This window comes from Castanea sativa, chromosome 1 (assembly GCF_040712315.1).
Source record: "Castanea sativa cultivar Marrone di Chiusa Pesio chromosome 1, ASM4071231v1".
NCBI lineage: Eukaryota > Viridiplantae > Streptophyta > Magnoliopsida > Fagales > Fagaceae > Castanea > Castanea sativa.
Window position 1 is genome coordinate 73,045,751 of NC_134013.1, and position 15,151 is coordinate 73,060,901.

Below are 15,151 nucleotides of genomic sequence, written 5' to 3' on the forward strand. Positions count from 1 at the left end.
AATAACCTCTTTTTGTGCTAAAAGATGTGTATGTGTGATTTCTATTCGTATCAATTCAGCATCAATCAAAACACAAGTGTTAAACTGACCTTAGTTCTTGTTCGGCTCCTCGGGCCACAAGTCTAAGAGAAATTAATCACTTGCAAAAATCACAAGTGTTAAACTGACCTTAGTTCTTGTTCGGCTCCTCGGGCCACAAGTCTAAGAGAAATTAATCACTTGCAAAAATCACAAGTGTTAAACTGTCCTTAGTTCTTGTTCGGCTCCTCGGGCCACAAGTCTAAGAGAAATTAATCACTTGCAAAAACACAAGTGTTAAACTGACCTTAGTTTTTGTTCGGCTCCTCGGGCCACAAGTCTAAGAGAAATTAATCACTTACAAAAATCACAAGTGTTAAACTGACCTTAGCTCTTGTTCGGCTCCTCGGGCCACAAGCCTAAGAGAAATTAACCACTTCCAAAAGCATAAGCGTTAAGCTAACTTTAGCCCTTGCACGGCTCCTCGGGCCACAAGTCTAAGGGAAATTAACCCCGAGCAAAGCCATAACTGCAAACCGACCCCAGTTCTTGTTCTTCTCCTCGGGCCACCAATTTCAGAGAAGTTGATCATTTGTAAAAACACAAGTGTTAAGCTAATGTTAACTGGTTCCTTGGACCATAACTCAAAAAGTTACAAGCCTCTATAAGGGCAAATGGATCTCAAACGGTCCGATTTGAATATAAACCTACTCTAGGTCCGTTTATCTAATCGTGTTTCGTACCTTACTTCTCACACGACACAAGAAGTTAAGAAGTTAAGTTTTGGTCATCAAGTTAATCTCGCAGTGTTTCTGTATATTGCAAGCGTAGTAATAAGACGACGTGTACGCGTTAATGATTCTTTTTATCCATTTCAGCTTTTATTGGGATGTGTATAACGAAATATTTAAACGACAGCATAAGAATTACATACAAAGAATAATAAGTAGGAAGAGAATGAAAGATTGTACTAGCCTTTTATAGAATATTCGTTACAAAACTGGGGCAAGTATATAGCCCCTTACATCCGTCATAATAAAAAAACAAACAACAAAAAAAAAAGAAACGAAAGAAACAAAAACAAGATAACTATAACAAACGACTAAGCAATAGGTTGCTTGTCTTTTCTCTTCTCAGGATCTTTGTCTTTTTTCTTCTTCTTTAGAGGCTCCTCTGTCAAGCTACCCTCGCCTACTTCCTCCACGGTCGAGTTATAGGAGAAGGGTTTTCCGTTGTGGGCGCATCGAGGAGTCGGGGGCGAGAATGAGCCGCACTTGTTCACTAGGAGGCATGGGGGCAACAGGAGCTAGTCGCAATGCCGCGGGGTAATAGACATTGTCTGGAGCCCGAAGTTCAGCATCGGCAGCTACCCCGGCATCATCCAAAGCATGACCCCATACCTCCAAACAAAATGCCCTTGCAACCCCTTTGAGTTGGGCGGTTAAGCTTTCCGAAGCCTTTTTCATTCCAGCATCGTACGCAGCTTGTTCCGCGGCGGCCTGCTCCTGCTCCTTAGTAGCAAGCAATCTTTGTGCTTGCTTAAGCTCAACAACAGTAAGTGCGAGCCTGTTTTGTGCCTGTTTTTGGGCCTCAAGAGCAAGGTTTGCCTGTGCCTCATAGCTTTGCAGGGCAGATTCAGCGTTTTTATGAGCCTTCTCCACCTCGGACAAGCGAGTGAGGGTTTCCTTTAAATTTAGCTCGGCCTCTTTTTGTGCCTTCACTGCCGACTCGGCATTATGCTCGGCTTTTCGGGCTAGATCCAGCGAATGGTCTACCCACTCTTCGGCCATAAAAGAAGCCTAAACCGCCTATGACATATTGGAGTGAATAAAATCAGTCACAACCAACAGCTAAGATCATAAATAGAATGTGCCAAGGGTTAAGAAATACCTTGGCTAAATCCTGTTTTAAGGACAGGAAGACCTCTCTCTTGCGGAAGGACCGCAACTCGGCCATATCTTCAGGAAGGCATAGAGCCTTCTCCAAACATTCAGCCACCAGGCTCGAACTTCCCTTCTTCGGATCCCGCAAATTGGCGTCATCCAAAACAGGGCTGCCCGAGCTGAAGGTGAAGGTGGGTCGCCATGCTGATGCCTTCCTTGTAGATTCACCACTGGGGTCCTTCGACGAACCAGTGGGAGTAACTTTCTTGGAAAGGGCTTTCACAGCCCTGGTATCTTTAACAGAAGGGTCGAGGCTTTCCCCTTCTTCGATTTCTATAACGTTTTTGCTACTCTGGCCCCTTTTGCGTTTTTTATCTGTCGCCTCCGAGGAAGGTGCCCGAGTAACAGCCAGAGTAACTGGTTGAGGAGGAACCGGCATCGCTGGCGAAGAGCCGCCTACATGTGCCTGTAGTAAGGCCAGTAAGTCGGGCTCTTTTTCTTGAAAACCCATTTGGCTGCTTAACGGTTGGGAACTGGAGGGAGCGTCTGGGCGGTAGAACACCTCGACATCTTTCTCTGTCACCTCGGGAGGAGGGAGCTCGGGCGTGGCAACTCTTTCCTCAGCGACAGGATTAGTAGCTTGTTCTAAAGGAGGATAGATCAGTTGGGCGGCAAGTGGGGCAGGAAGTTGTGCGTCTTGAGTTCCTGCAGGGGGAGGTACGGCTAATAAGAATCCTGGGGCAGCAACGTCAATTTGAGCTAGTCTTAGATCTCTTGCTCTTATTACGTTCTTCGGGCTCTGGAATCATTTAGTAGAAGGAGTGTATCCGAGAATGACGTGGGCTGCTCGAAGCTGTCTGTCCCTATGTATGAATATCTCTGACCGAAGAATCCTGTTCAAATCGGCACGGTTCACGGCAGACAAGTTCGGGGCGGTATGGTAATCGTCTGCAATAATAAATGAAGGCATTAGAACAAATACGTAGAGTGACGTGAAGCACAGAAAAGAATATGGTTAATCCTAAATGCTAGGTTAGTCCTCTGGAACCCTACCTGGTACCCCTTCTCGGGTAGGGCAATGCAATCCGTCATGCCAATTGCCCGAGATGACGAGGTAATCTTCATCCATCCCTTTGCTTGAATCGGGTAAACAGGAAATCAGCCTAACAGAAGGGATTCTACACTTCATATAGTATTTAGTCCCGTCCCCTTTTTGCGCTTATATATCCAATTTACATCCTCGCCGAGTCGTTGGTCCCCAGTTTTTGGTTAAGGGCATCCGTACATCCTAAGATTCTAAGGACATTTGGGGAGCACTGCGAAGGGGTAAGCCTATAATTTATTAGAAAATCCCTAGTTACTCTACCCATAGGAATTTCCATACCCCCCTCAATAAACGCAATCATCGGAATCAAAACGGATTCAGGTGGCCGAGACACCAGTGGAATATCTTCTTCCTCACAATACGTAATATCTACGTCATTGGGGATCCGATATCGGTCCTTAAAGGTAGCCTTCGCCTCATCTGTGTTCACTAGCTTAGCGTACCTACCCATTAACCCCCGCTACGAGAGGAGAAAAGCAAGTAAGTAGAGAAAAACGAAAGGAAAATGAACACACCTCTGAAGATCGCTTAAAGATGGTCCTCGGGAGCTCACTTCTCTTTCAATCCTTCGAAATGTCAAAATGAGCTTCATCCAGCGTAAGAGTTTGCTTTTATAGGAGGGGGAGAAGTGGAAGTAATGGGGTAAAAGAATAAGAGCGGTAACTTTCCCGCTCATAATTAAGAGCGAAATCTGAGCCGTACATTTCTCATCCAGCTGTAGAACGTGCGCGGGAAAAGAAGCGCCAGACTCCATAAATGCCCCATCGTGGAATACGAGGCGCCAGACGCGGATCATGGGGCAGCGAAAAGACGTATGTACGTGTGAAAACATAGGAAGGGTGAGAAGCGTGTAGGAGAAGTTAAAACTTGGTTATTAATCCATGGTTAATAACTCAAGTATTAAAGGGGCTGTTGTGAGGACCCGAGGACCTAAGAACCCCGAGGACCCGAAGAAAGGAAGGCCAACATACAATATGCAAGATGGGGTCTCTCCGGGTGTGCCCGAAGATGAGGTGGTTACGTAAGGGACATGTTGCAAATATCTGGATGTAGCAGGCTGATTTGGAAGGTTGCATTAAATGCACGGCAACAACCATTCTGGCCGCATTGATTAGAAAACATCACCTCTATCCGTCGCATTAATGTGGGCATGACCTGAACAGTGCGGAACGCAAAGTAGAATCTTGCTCCGTTGCCGACGGACAGGTGTCATGGGAAAAGGACTGCAGATTGCAAGGTGTAGGGCTATGATGAAAGCAGAATATAATATAAATAGGAGTCAAGAGACTACGAAGGGGGACTTTGGTTGTTGGACCCTCTCTACCAAATATATTGTATAAGGATCTTTGATCAAGAAACTGGCACCAGGCGTTTTAACGAGTTTGTGAATTTTAGGTCCTTACATTTATATTTACACAATTTGTTTTGATATGGTGAAATTCGGTGCCTCCTACCTCATTTTCAAAGACAAAAATTCAATTATTATGTAAGTTTATCTACTTTTAATTTTTAATGTCTAGTAATTTTGGTTGTTCATAATTCCTAACTATTACATTGAGGTCACCACTTCAATATGCTTTCAATTACTTTTTTTAATTATCGAATTCAAGGTTTTTCATTTAAATATGCACTTGAGATTTAATTATGCAAACTCCTTTTATATTTTTTTAGTCATCTCCTTTTATATTAGTTGCATAGTTATCTACCATATTCCACTCAATTAATTTTGGACTTATAAATGATTTTATTTATTTGTAAAAACTGATCTTATACAATATGCATTCACTATATAACTTAAAGAAAAAGGTTACTTTGTTTAAAAAACAAATAGAGTAAAATATTACTTTATTTTTGTTATTTATTTAATTTTAATTAAAATATTTTTTTATTTTCATTAATTTACTCATGATTCTTGATTAAGTCATGCATCGCACGGGCATAATACTAGTGAGTATAATTCAATTTCAATAGAGTTAGGGATGTATTAATCCATTACCGAATAATTAACTTTCATAAAATTTAATAAATTCAAAACCAGCCAAATGGAACTTGATAATAAATTTATTATCTACTTTTTTTTCAAATATATTTTGCTTTAATTTATTGTTTTGGATAAATATCAAATTTTTGGATAACAAAAAAAAAAGCTAATAGTGTACCAACTTGATTTTTACAGTATAACAGAAAAAATATTTGTAATTAACGTTAACAACTTGATTTTTATATCAACTTCTTCCCAATCTAAATTTATTGTTTTAAATAGAAACAACTTCTTATCAAATTTTTTTTTTTTTTTGAAGTTTACCGTAGTTGAAATTTTGTTTGTTGGATAAATATAAGATGATTATGGATAATAGTTTTATTATACCATGACTCTCATCTTTAGATTTTCAGGTCTCTATAAATAATAAGGCCAAATTCATTATTTTTTTTATTAATATTTCATCCAAGTATCTATCATCACATCAAAAAGTAAATTCCTTGTTTTTTTTTCAGGAAGTTTCTTTGAGGTTTTGAAACACTCAATCAAACAATACTTTTGGTATTGAGTTTTTCTCAAAAAAATTCTTAAAGTTTATATTTACACATTTAGTTTTGATAAATTGAAATTCGGTGCCTCTTCCCTCATTTTCAAAAAAAAAAATTTAATTCTTATGTAAGTTTATCTACTTTTATTTTTTGATGTTTGGTAATTTGGATTATTCATAATTCTTAACTATTACATTGAGGTTATCACTTAAATATGCTTTAAATCTTTTTTTTTTAATTATTGAATTCAAGGTTTTTCATTTAAATATGGGCTTTAATTATGCAAACTCCCTTTATAATTTTTTTAGGCATCTTTTTTTTTTTTTTAAGAAGCTAAACTATAAATTTTCATTAAATCAGATTAGCCAAAATCAGCTTGGAGTACACTTTGTAGCTATGGTGGAACATCCCCCATCCACACTAAATAACCACTAACATGTCTAGCTAAGTTATGTGCTAAACTATTGCCCTGTCTACGAGTGTGAGTGAAACTCAAACTACTAAAACCATCCATAGTCTATCTTGCTGCAGAAATCAAATGACAAAACGTGGACAGTGATTCCTCCTCACTCTTCAGAGCTTTAATCACCACTTCTAAATCTCCCTCAATGATGATAGATGAAAATCCTAACTCGGCTGCAAAGGACACCACTCTAATAGCTGCTAGAGCTTCGACATTCTCGATGGAAGGTGGGAGTGCTATATTCTCTAACAAGGAGCGCTATATTCAATTAATTTTGGATTTATATATTAATAAAAGCTTAATCTTACACAATATTTATTCATTATATAACTTAAAGCAAAAGGTTACTTCGTTTTAAAAAAATAGAGTAAAAGAATACTTTATTTTTATTATCTATTTAATTTTAGTTAAAATAAAATTTTTATTTTCATTAATTTACACATGATTTTTTATTAAGTTGTGCATCTAATAGGCATAATACTAGTGTATGTATATATATTAGACTTTTTTTTATACATCTAATAGGTTCCTATTTTCTCTCAAACTTCTCCTATGCATGATGCTTTGATTTGAGTATTTTATCCGTTTATTTTACAATTTAAATAATGTGAAAACAAATAAATTTTTCTTTCATTCGAAATATGCGGCTATCAAGAAAAAATTGCATAGGGTGTTACAGTTTTAATTATTTAATCTTTTGTTTCCTTTTGTTTTCATTAATTTTGGTGGGAATCCATATAAAAAAAGCCGCACATAAATATATAAATATATATATATATATATATATATATATATATATATATGAATATTGCCATGTTATATTTTTATTATATATATATAATATATATATAATGTGGAAAAATTTGAACCCTATATATATAAAATAGAAATATAATGTGGAAAAATTTGAACCCACTATAATCCTTTGAGTCATTATCAAAAAGAGGACAGACATAAAAACTTAATAAAGTTTTGAAGATTGAGTTCGTTGAATATATCTTGAACATCGATCATCCAAATAAAGAATTCACAACATTTTTTTTTTTGGAATATTCACAACTACTGGAAAAATCATTGTTTAACATCGATGTAACCTATAAAGAAACAAACAATATAGATGATAAATAGAGAACAAAACCCCACAAAAAATTAATAAATAAAAAAATTTTACTGCAAAACCCAAAAAAATAGTTTTGTGCAACACTTAGTACTTCAAACTTTATAATTCCTCAATTTAATTTTCAAACGAATAGACTAAAGAATTAGTTTGCCAATAATGAATGTGGAAAATAGACATACATAACACATGCGCAAAAGATGGAATCAGAAAGAAAGATTTCTCTGTAGTTAAGGAAGTGCCCCAACTTCTCTTAGGCAGTAGAATAGTCGTACATTTTATGAAGGCTTGTTTGTTGTCCATGATAGTGTTATTACGTTGGCTAGTTGGGTATTCTTCAAGGAAATAGGGAAACATATTGTTTTTTCTTTAACTTTCTTACTATCGCCTGGATAATTTTTGTTTTTTTCAATGGAAGAATTATTACAAAACTAGATGAAACTATCGCTCTCGGATAAAGAGAGCTCAGGTTGCTGTTTGGAGAGTGAGTTCAGTTCGCAAAAGCACATCATATGGCAAAGTTTCTCACAAAACGGGCTCTTAATATTGAGGCCATTGCAAAAACTTTTACTCCTTTGTGGCGTTCAAAGAGCGGATTTAAGATTAGATTTCTTGGTGATCATGTAATTCTTTTCATCTTTGAAAATGTAACTAAAGTGGAGAAGGTCCTTAATGCAGAACCATGGTGCTTTGATAAGCACTTAGTGATCATGCAGAAATATGATAAGAGCATGGCTTTGGAAGAATTGAAATTTGAGAGGACTTGATTCTGGGTGCAAGTTCATGGCCTCCCCTACAACTACATGAATGTCAAGGCGGTCGAGAAAATCTGTTAAATTGTTGGACAAATCATACACTCTACTGACCCAGCTGAAACTAATGGGGGTAATTTTATGAGGATTCGAGTGGAGTTGGATGTATCTTTACCTCTTTGCTGTGGTTGAGTTGTATCTACGGAGAATAGAAAAAAATCCTGGATCACATTCAAATATGAGCGTTTACCAAATATATTTTATTGGTGCAGCAGAATGGACCACACAGATCGAGATTGTGATATTTGGTTGGAGAGTGAAGGAAGTTGAGCAGAAAGCCAAAAACAATTTGGCCCTTCCCTACGTGCTCCACCGTTTTTCCTATCAAGGCGAAGTGTGGTGGCTGTCCCAGGATTTTACACTCAAAAATGTAAACCACCAACTCCACATGCAAGTGAGGCGAGGCCTGAACACGAAAGTGAGACCAACGATGAGTCACGACCAATGGAGCAGCACACGGTGGTGCACAACCTAGCAGCGCCAGACAGCAAATTAAAGGCTCAAATATGGGAGAAAGCCGACATAGTTCATGAGCCCAATCACTCAGGAAACGGTTACATTGGTAATCAAGTCCACGCCCCTAATATTTCTCCACACAATCCAAACCTATTTAATTCAGAAGATATCGGGATAAGCATGCACAAAAACTCTGGTGCTAGCTGTATCTTTCCTTCAACGAAAACAATTGGAGTTAATCCAATTAATGCCTTAAATCAATCATCAAGAGGCAATAAATTCCAAGCGGCAGCTCAACTGAAACCTAGTGCTCAAACTGTTGTCCTTGATTCATTGTCACGTGAGGAGCACAAGATTACTAGGGCATCAAAAAAACCTAGCACGTGGACTGGGCTGGACAGAGAAAAAAACACGCAACAAGCTTCTTAGGCAGACCTTTCAAGAGCGTGTAAACGAAATTTTTCTGCAATTGAGGACCATTCAGAATTACCTTGCAGTAAAAAATAGATTTTGAAAGATGGTGCTGAATTTTCTTTTCAAGTGGTAGAGGCTGATTATCAGCCCCGCCAGCAGTCATGAAACTCTTAGTGTGAAACTATTTTGAGCTTGGGAACCTACGTATAAAGAAGGAGCTAGGAAATATCTTCCGGGCAGAAGATCCCTCTGTCGTGTTTTTAGCTGAAACATGGGCAGATGAAGCTAGGCTAGACCGAGTTCTTCACAACATAAATTTTGATAACAAATGGGAGATTTGTAGTGGAAGGAGAGGAAAAGGATTGGTGCTTTTCTAGAAAAGAGATGCTAATGTAACTATTGAGGATTCGCATAGGTATTTTACCGATGCAACTTTCGATAAAAATATGGAAACGAAATGGAAATTCACTGGTTTTTATGGAGATAATGAAACTCATCGAAGACTTGAAGCTTGGAATAAATTGAGGGGCTTACACAACAGACCAGATATCCCATGGCTTTGTGCGGGGAATTTCAATGAGATCAGTAGACAAGATGAAAAATTGGGGGGAGTTTTGAGGAGTCACACCCAAATGCAAAACTTCTTATATGTAATTGACGAATGTTGTTTCATTGATTTGGGATTTGAAGGTCCCAAATTTACTTGGAGCAAACACTTCACTGATGGTCATTCCTTATGGGAACGGTTGGATAGTAAGGTTGGGGAATAGTGAGTTCCTCCTAAAGTTTCTAGTCTCAAGGGTGTCCTATCTCAGATGTATGTCATCAGACCATGTACCAATTATTATCAATCTTTCGGGGTTAGAGGCTCCACCCAAGAAGAAAGTGTTTCCTTTTGAGGAGATGTGGTTGTCTGATTCATGCTGTGGTGAAACTGTGAAGGCAGCATAGAAGAATGGAGAGGAAGGTGACATTTTGAAAAAAATTGAGAAATGCAGTAAAGACTTGGGATGGTAGGAAAAAAATTGTTTTGGGAATGTTAGAAGAGAATTGGAGGAGAAAAAAATTGATAGCCAAGGCAGAGGTCGAGGCAATGAGGAGGGGAGATAATTCTCGACTTAGAGAATTAAAGGCTGAAATTCATGTGCTCATGGATAGGGAAACCCGATTGTGGAGCCAAAGATCAAGAGTTCTATGGTTGAAAAATTATGATAGCAACTCCAAGTTCTTTCACAACAAAGCAACTCAACGATTTAGGAAAAATATCATTCTTGGAATTAAAGACAAGGAAGTTGGCAAGAGCAACCAGAGTTGATTGGAGATATCATTATTGATATTTTTGGAGAATTGTTCACCACAAGGAATTCGTCCATGAGAGATGACTCATTATCTTTCATTCCAACACTGGTCACGGATGAGATTATTGAACAGCTAATGGAGGGAGTTCATGGATTGAGAAATTCAGGAAGCACTTAATCAAATGGCACCCCTAAAAGCACCAGGACCGGATGGGATGCCCCCTTATTCTATCAACACTTTTGGGGGATAATGAACAAAGAGGTTACATCCACAATACTTGCTTGGCTAAATTTAGGTAGATTAACTCACCCAATAAATCATACTTTCATCAGCTTAATTCCAAAAGTAAAGAATCTTGTATTAGTTTCTAAATATCACCCTGTAAGCCTTTGCAACGTGTTGTATAAATTTTTTTCAAAAGTGCTTGCAAACAGATTAAAAAAATTCATGCTAGAACTTATAACTAAGCATCAATCCACTTTTGCAAAGAGTAGGCTTATTTTAGATAACGTTTTAGTCGCTTTCAAGACCTTGCACTATATGAAAATCATAATTCAGGACAAACAGGTTTCATGGCCCTAAAGCTAGACATGAGCAAAGCGTATGATAGGGTGGAATGGAATTACCTATAGAAACTGATCGAAAAAAATGGGCTTTTGCACAAGGTGGATTAGATTGATCATGGAGTGTGTTAGTACTGTTTCATACTCAATTCTGGTGAATGGTGAACTGAAGGGGCTAATTAATCCAACACGAGGCATTAGGCAAGGGGACCCACTCTTCCCTTTTCTCTTCCTTTTATGCATAGAAGGATTACATGGCCTAATCACAAAAGCTGCAAGAGCAAAAGAAATCAACAGTTTCTCTATTTGCAAGAGAGGCCCCAAACTAATCCACTTACTTTTTGCAGATGATAGCTTACTTTTTTGCAAGACAAACCCCCTAAGAATGTGGAAATGTGTTCAAAATATTGAAGGAATATGAAGAGGTATTGGGCCAAAAAATCAATAAAGAAAAAACATCTCTTTTCTTCAGCAAGCCCACAAAAGTCGATACTAAGGAGGAGATAAAAAATGTGTTGGGGGTGCATGAAATAAGGTCTTATGAGAAATATTTGGGGCTGCCCTCATTGGTGGGAATGGGAAAAAAAGCAAGCTTTAGCTATTTTAAGGAGAGGGTTTGGAGAAAAATACAAGGGTGGGAGGGGAAGTTCTTATCTCAAGCAAGTAGAGAAGTTCTTATCAAAGCAATTGTTCAAGTCATCCCAACATATGTCATGGGATGTTTCAAAATACCCTTGGGCCTTTGTCATGAAATTGAAGCAATGGTCAAAAAATTCTTTTGGGGACAGCGAGGTGATAAAAGAAAAATATATTGGGTCAAATGGGCGAAGTTGACAAAACCAAAACTAGCAGGAGGATTGGGCTTTAGAGACCTTACTCTTTTCAATGATCCTTTCTTGCAAAACAAGCATGGCGGCTTCTACACAATAAAGATACTTTCTTTTACATAATCTTCAAGGCAAGATTTTGCCCTCATTGTTCATTCATGGAAGCTAAGGAATCGGCATCCGAGTCATATGCTTGGAAAAGCATTTTGAAAGGAAGGGAGCTAATCCAAATAGGCTCAATATTTCGGGTGGGCAACAGAAAAATCATCAAAATATGGTAGCAACATTGGCTCCCCATCAAACATCCACCATTAGTCACTTCTCCAATCATTGAGTTTATGGAGAATCCCACGATTGACTGCCTCATTGACGAAAGCACAGGTAAATGGGATGCTGAAATGTTGAAAGGTATTCTCATACTAGCTGAAGCTGAGCTTGCAAAAAAGATCCCTCTAGCCTGAAGCCAAATAGAAGATACCTTATACTGGCCTTTCACTACAAATGGGCAATACAATTGCAAGTCTAGCTACAAGTTTCTCAAGGATTTGGAGACAGATTCTGAGGTGGGAACTCAACCAAACTTGGACAACAAAAATTTGGAAGAGCATTTGGTCCCTGGAAGTCCCTAACAAGTACAAGAATCTGGTTTTGAGAGCATGCAGGAACTCTCTACCAACAAAACAAAACCTGACCCAAAAAACTATAATTGAGAACCCAAAATGTGATCGCTGTTCTTTACAAGTTGAGGATTCGTTGCATGCTCTTTGGAGTTGCTCAGGTTTGGATGAGGTATGGGAAGGAGACAGATGGAGCTTTAGGACAAGGGAGGTGTTTGCAGATTTCAAGGAGTTATGCAGATGGATTATTGAGAATGGGAAGCCAACTAAACTCTTCACTATACAGGTATGGGCTATTTGGCATCAACGAAACAAAATAAGACTGAACCAACCTTGTTTTCTTACTAAGGACCTGCAACAAAGTGCACAAGAGTACTGGAATGAGATCAGAATAAATAACCCCATGCCGGACCGAGTTAGACCAAAGCCTCAGCCAAGATGGACAGGGCCCCCACCAAACAAATACAAGATTAATTATGATGGAACGATCTCAAACACAAACAACACATCAGGGATTGGAGTGGTTGTTCGAGACTGTCATGGTGAGGTAATTGCATCCTTAAGTCAGCAATTGGATCAAGCATATCAGCCCGTGGAAGTGGAGGCAATGGTTGCGTGTAGAGCAGTGGAGCTAAGCAGTGAGATTCGAGTTGACTGCGCTATTGTGGAGAGGGTGATTCGGAATTGATAGTGAAGTCCTTGAGGTGCAAGGATAATGGCTTAATTTCTTTTGCCCCTTTGATAAATGATGTCTCATTATTTTCAGGTTTGTTTTCAAAATTGTCACTCTCACATAGGGAGAGATGATAATAAAGTTGTTCATAGTTTAGCTAGGTTAACTTTGACCACACTGAGTTGTACTGTGTGGATGGAAGATGTTTCATCTCGTATTTTACCTTTTGTTCAGGCTGATTTGGCTGCACTTTAATTTCATTCAATTTCTCAACAAAAAAAAAAAAAAAAGCGCAAAATAAGAAGAATACTCTACATGCAAATCATTTATAAATAAAAAAAAAATCAATGATGTGGTAAAAAAAAATTGAGAAACTATGGTAAAATTGATATAACTCAAAATGAAAATAATTTTGTTTGTGTGTGTATTTTTGTGTAGACCGTAGAAATAGTTTACACAGCTTTTATAAGTAATGACCATAAAGACAATAAACAACATGTTTTTATTGCAATTTAGTGTGATCTTTTTTTAGCCATGCTTCTCATCGCAATCTTCCCAAGCTTTGACCAATGAAATATCATGAAAACACAGACCTATAATTAAAATACATGCCCTACAAAGAAAAGCGCCGATTAAATATAATTTTTTTTACTAAAGAGACCAATAAAAATTGTATAAACTAATTGATTCCTAGAAAAAAAATTTATCTTCATATTGTACAAATATTAATACAAAGTAAATTCATCCAGTACTGAGATTCAAAAACTTTGAAACTATTCTCTCAAAAAAAAAAAAAACTTTGAAACTAACCTCAAAGTAATGTCAAGCATCTCAAAATTTTAGAAAAATCAATGTTCAGCCACAAAATAATCGTTCAACCAAAAATTCTAAATACAAAAATATATACGTGAATTGAGAATTTTAAAAATATACTAAATAAAAAGGGGAGAGAGAGAGAGAGAGAGAGAGGTATTATTGACATATTGTAGTGTTGAAGCTAATTTTCCCATTGCAACTCCTAAGCTTCATGCGTATATAAAGAGATTTAGAGGGACAATCCAAATTTGGGAAATATATAAAGTTGAAGTTTTGCAACGTTTTGTTGAGGAAGGAAAAAGGATGTAAAGGATTGAAAGTTTATTATATTTTGGTAAAAATTATTTATCAACATATGAAAGATTGTATTCTCAAAAAAAAAGAAAAGAAAAACATATGAAAGATTAATGTGATAAATATATAAAATGTAACAGTTAAAAAAAAAGAAGAGTAAACTTGAAAAGGTAGATGGACTTTATCTGGCAATGCAATAAGTAGAATGAATAAATGCAGGAAAAAAGACAACAAAAAAAAAAAGTTATGTTATAGTCACAAACTATATTACAATATTTTTATACATTGTTGATGTGTTCAACTTCTTATTGGTTTTCATTTAGGCCCACCATTAACATCATTTTTTTCATTTACCAATAATCAATCACCAAATCAGCAGTTTGTAAAATTTGTTGTAAAAAAGTTTTTATCCCTAGCATTTCTCAAAAACAATAATGGCAAATTTGGATCAAATAGGAAAACAAAATGTACATTTTTTTTAAACCCAATTACTTTCCTTTTTTTTTTTTGATACAAGATAGAATTCTACTTTAGCATAATCTAAGTGTATATGTATATGAAGCTTCCTCCTGGAGACATGAACCCTAGCCATTGCCCCCATACCCCACAAGCATTTATACTTGTAGAATGACCATCGCACCAAGGGTGTGCAGTGGTCAAAAACTTTCCTTTTAAACTCACCACAAATGGGTGTGTCCTCCACTCCCTTTTCTTCTTCTGTTTTTTTTTTTTTTTTGGTAAACTACATATTTGGTTTCTATCCTTTACAACATATTTAATTTAGTCCATAACCTTTTAATTGTGTTAATTTGGTTCCAAACCTTTCAGTGTTGTGTCATTTTGGTCCCTATTGTTATATCTTGGATGAAAATTGATGACATGTCAAACAACCAAAATAAAATTTTAGTGTATAATCAAATTAGCAAAAGCTAATTTTTTATTTAAGTCATTAGATGCGTCGTCAATTTTCATCAAAAAAATAACGGTAGGACTAAATTGACACGGTACCGAAAGGTTAAGGATCATATTGACACGGTACCGAAAGGTTAAGGATCAAATTGATATAATTGAAAAGTTAAGAATCAAATTAAAATATGGTACGTAAGACAGAGACTAAATACGTAATATAGCCTTTTTTTGGAGGTAAAAGATTTTTTTTAAGGAGTGATTAATTATGGTATTAGATAATTGGCTAATTATGGTATTGGACTTTTATGGTACCTTTAAATAATATGCATTATGTTTGGAGTTTCTTCTTTTCTTTT

General features: G+C 37.0%; 1 protein-coding gene across 1 annotated transcript; it reads left to right on the forward strand.

The window, feature by feature from the left end:
* Positions 1-11,987: 11,987 nt before the first annotated feature.
* LOC142634001 (uncharacterized) lies at positions 11,988-12,791 on the forward strand. Its single transcript, XM_075808267.1, has one exon. It carries the CDS (start codon positions 11,988-11,990, stop codon positions 12,789-12,791), a length of 804 nt encoding a protein of 267 aa, XP_075664382.1.
* The last annotated feature ends 2,360 nt before the right edge of the window (positions 12,792-15,151 follow it).

Bases quoted from the DNA above. Each gene is read 5' to 3' on its own strand.
- LOC142634001 (XM_075808267.1), top strand. From the start codon at position 11,988: ATGGGCAATACAATTGCAAGTCTAGCTACAAGTTTCTCAAGGATTTGG.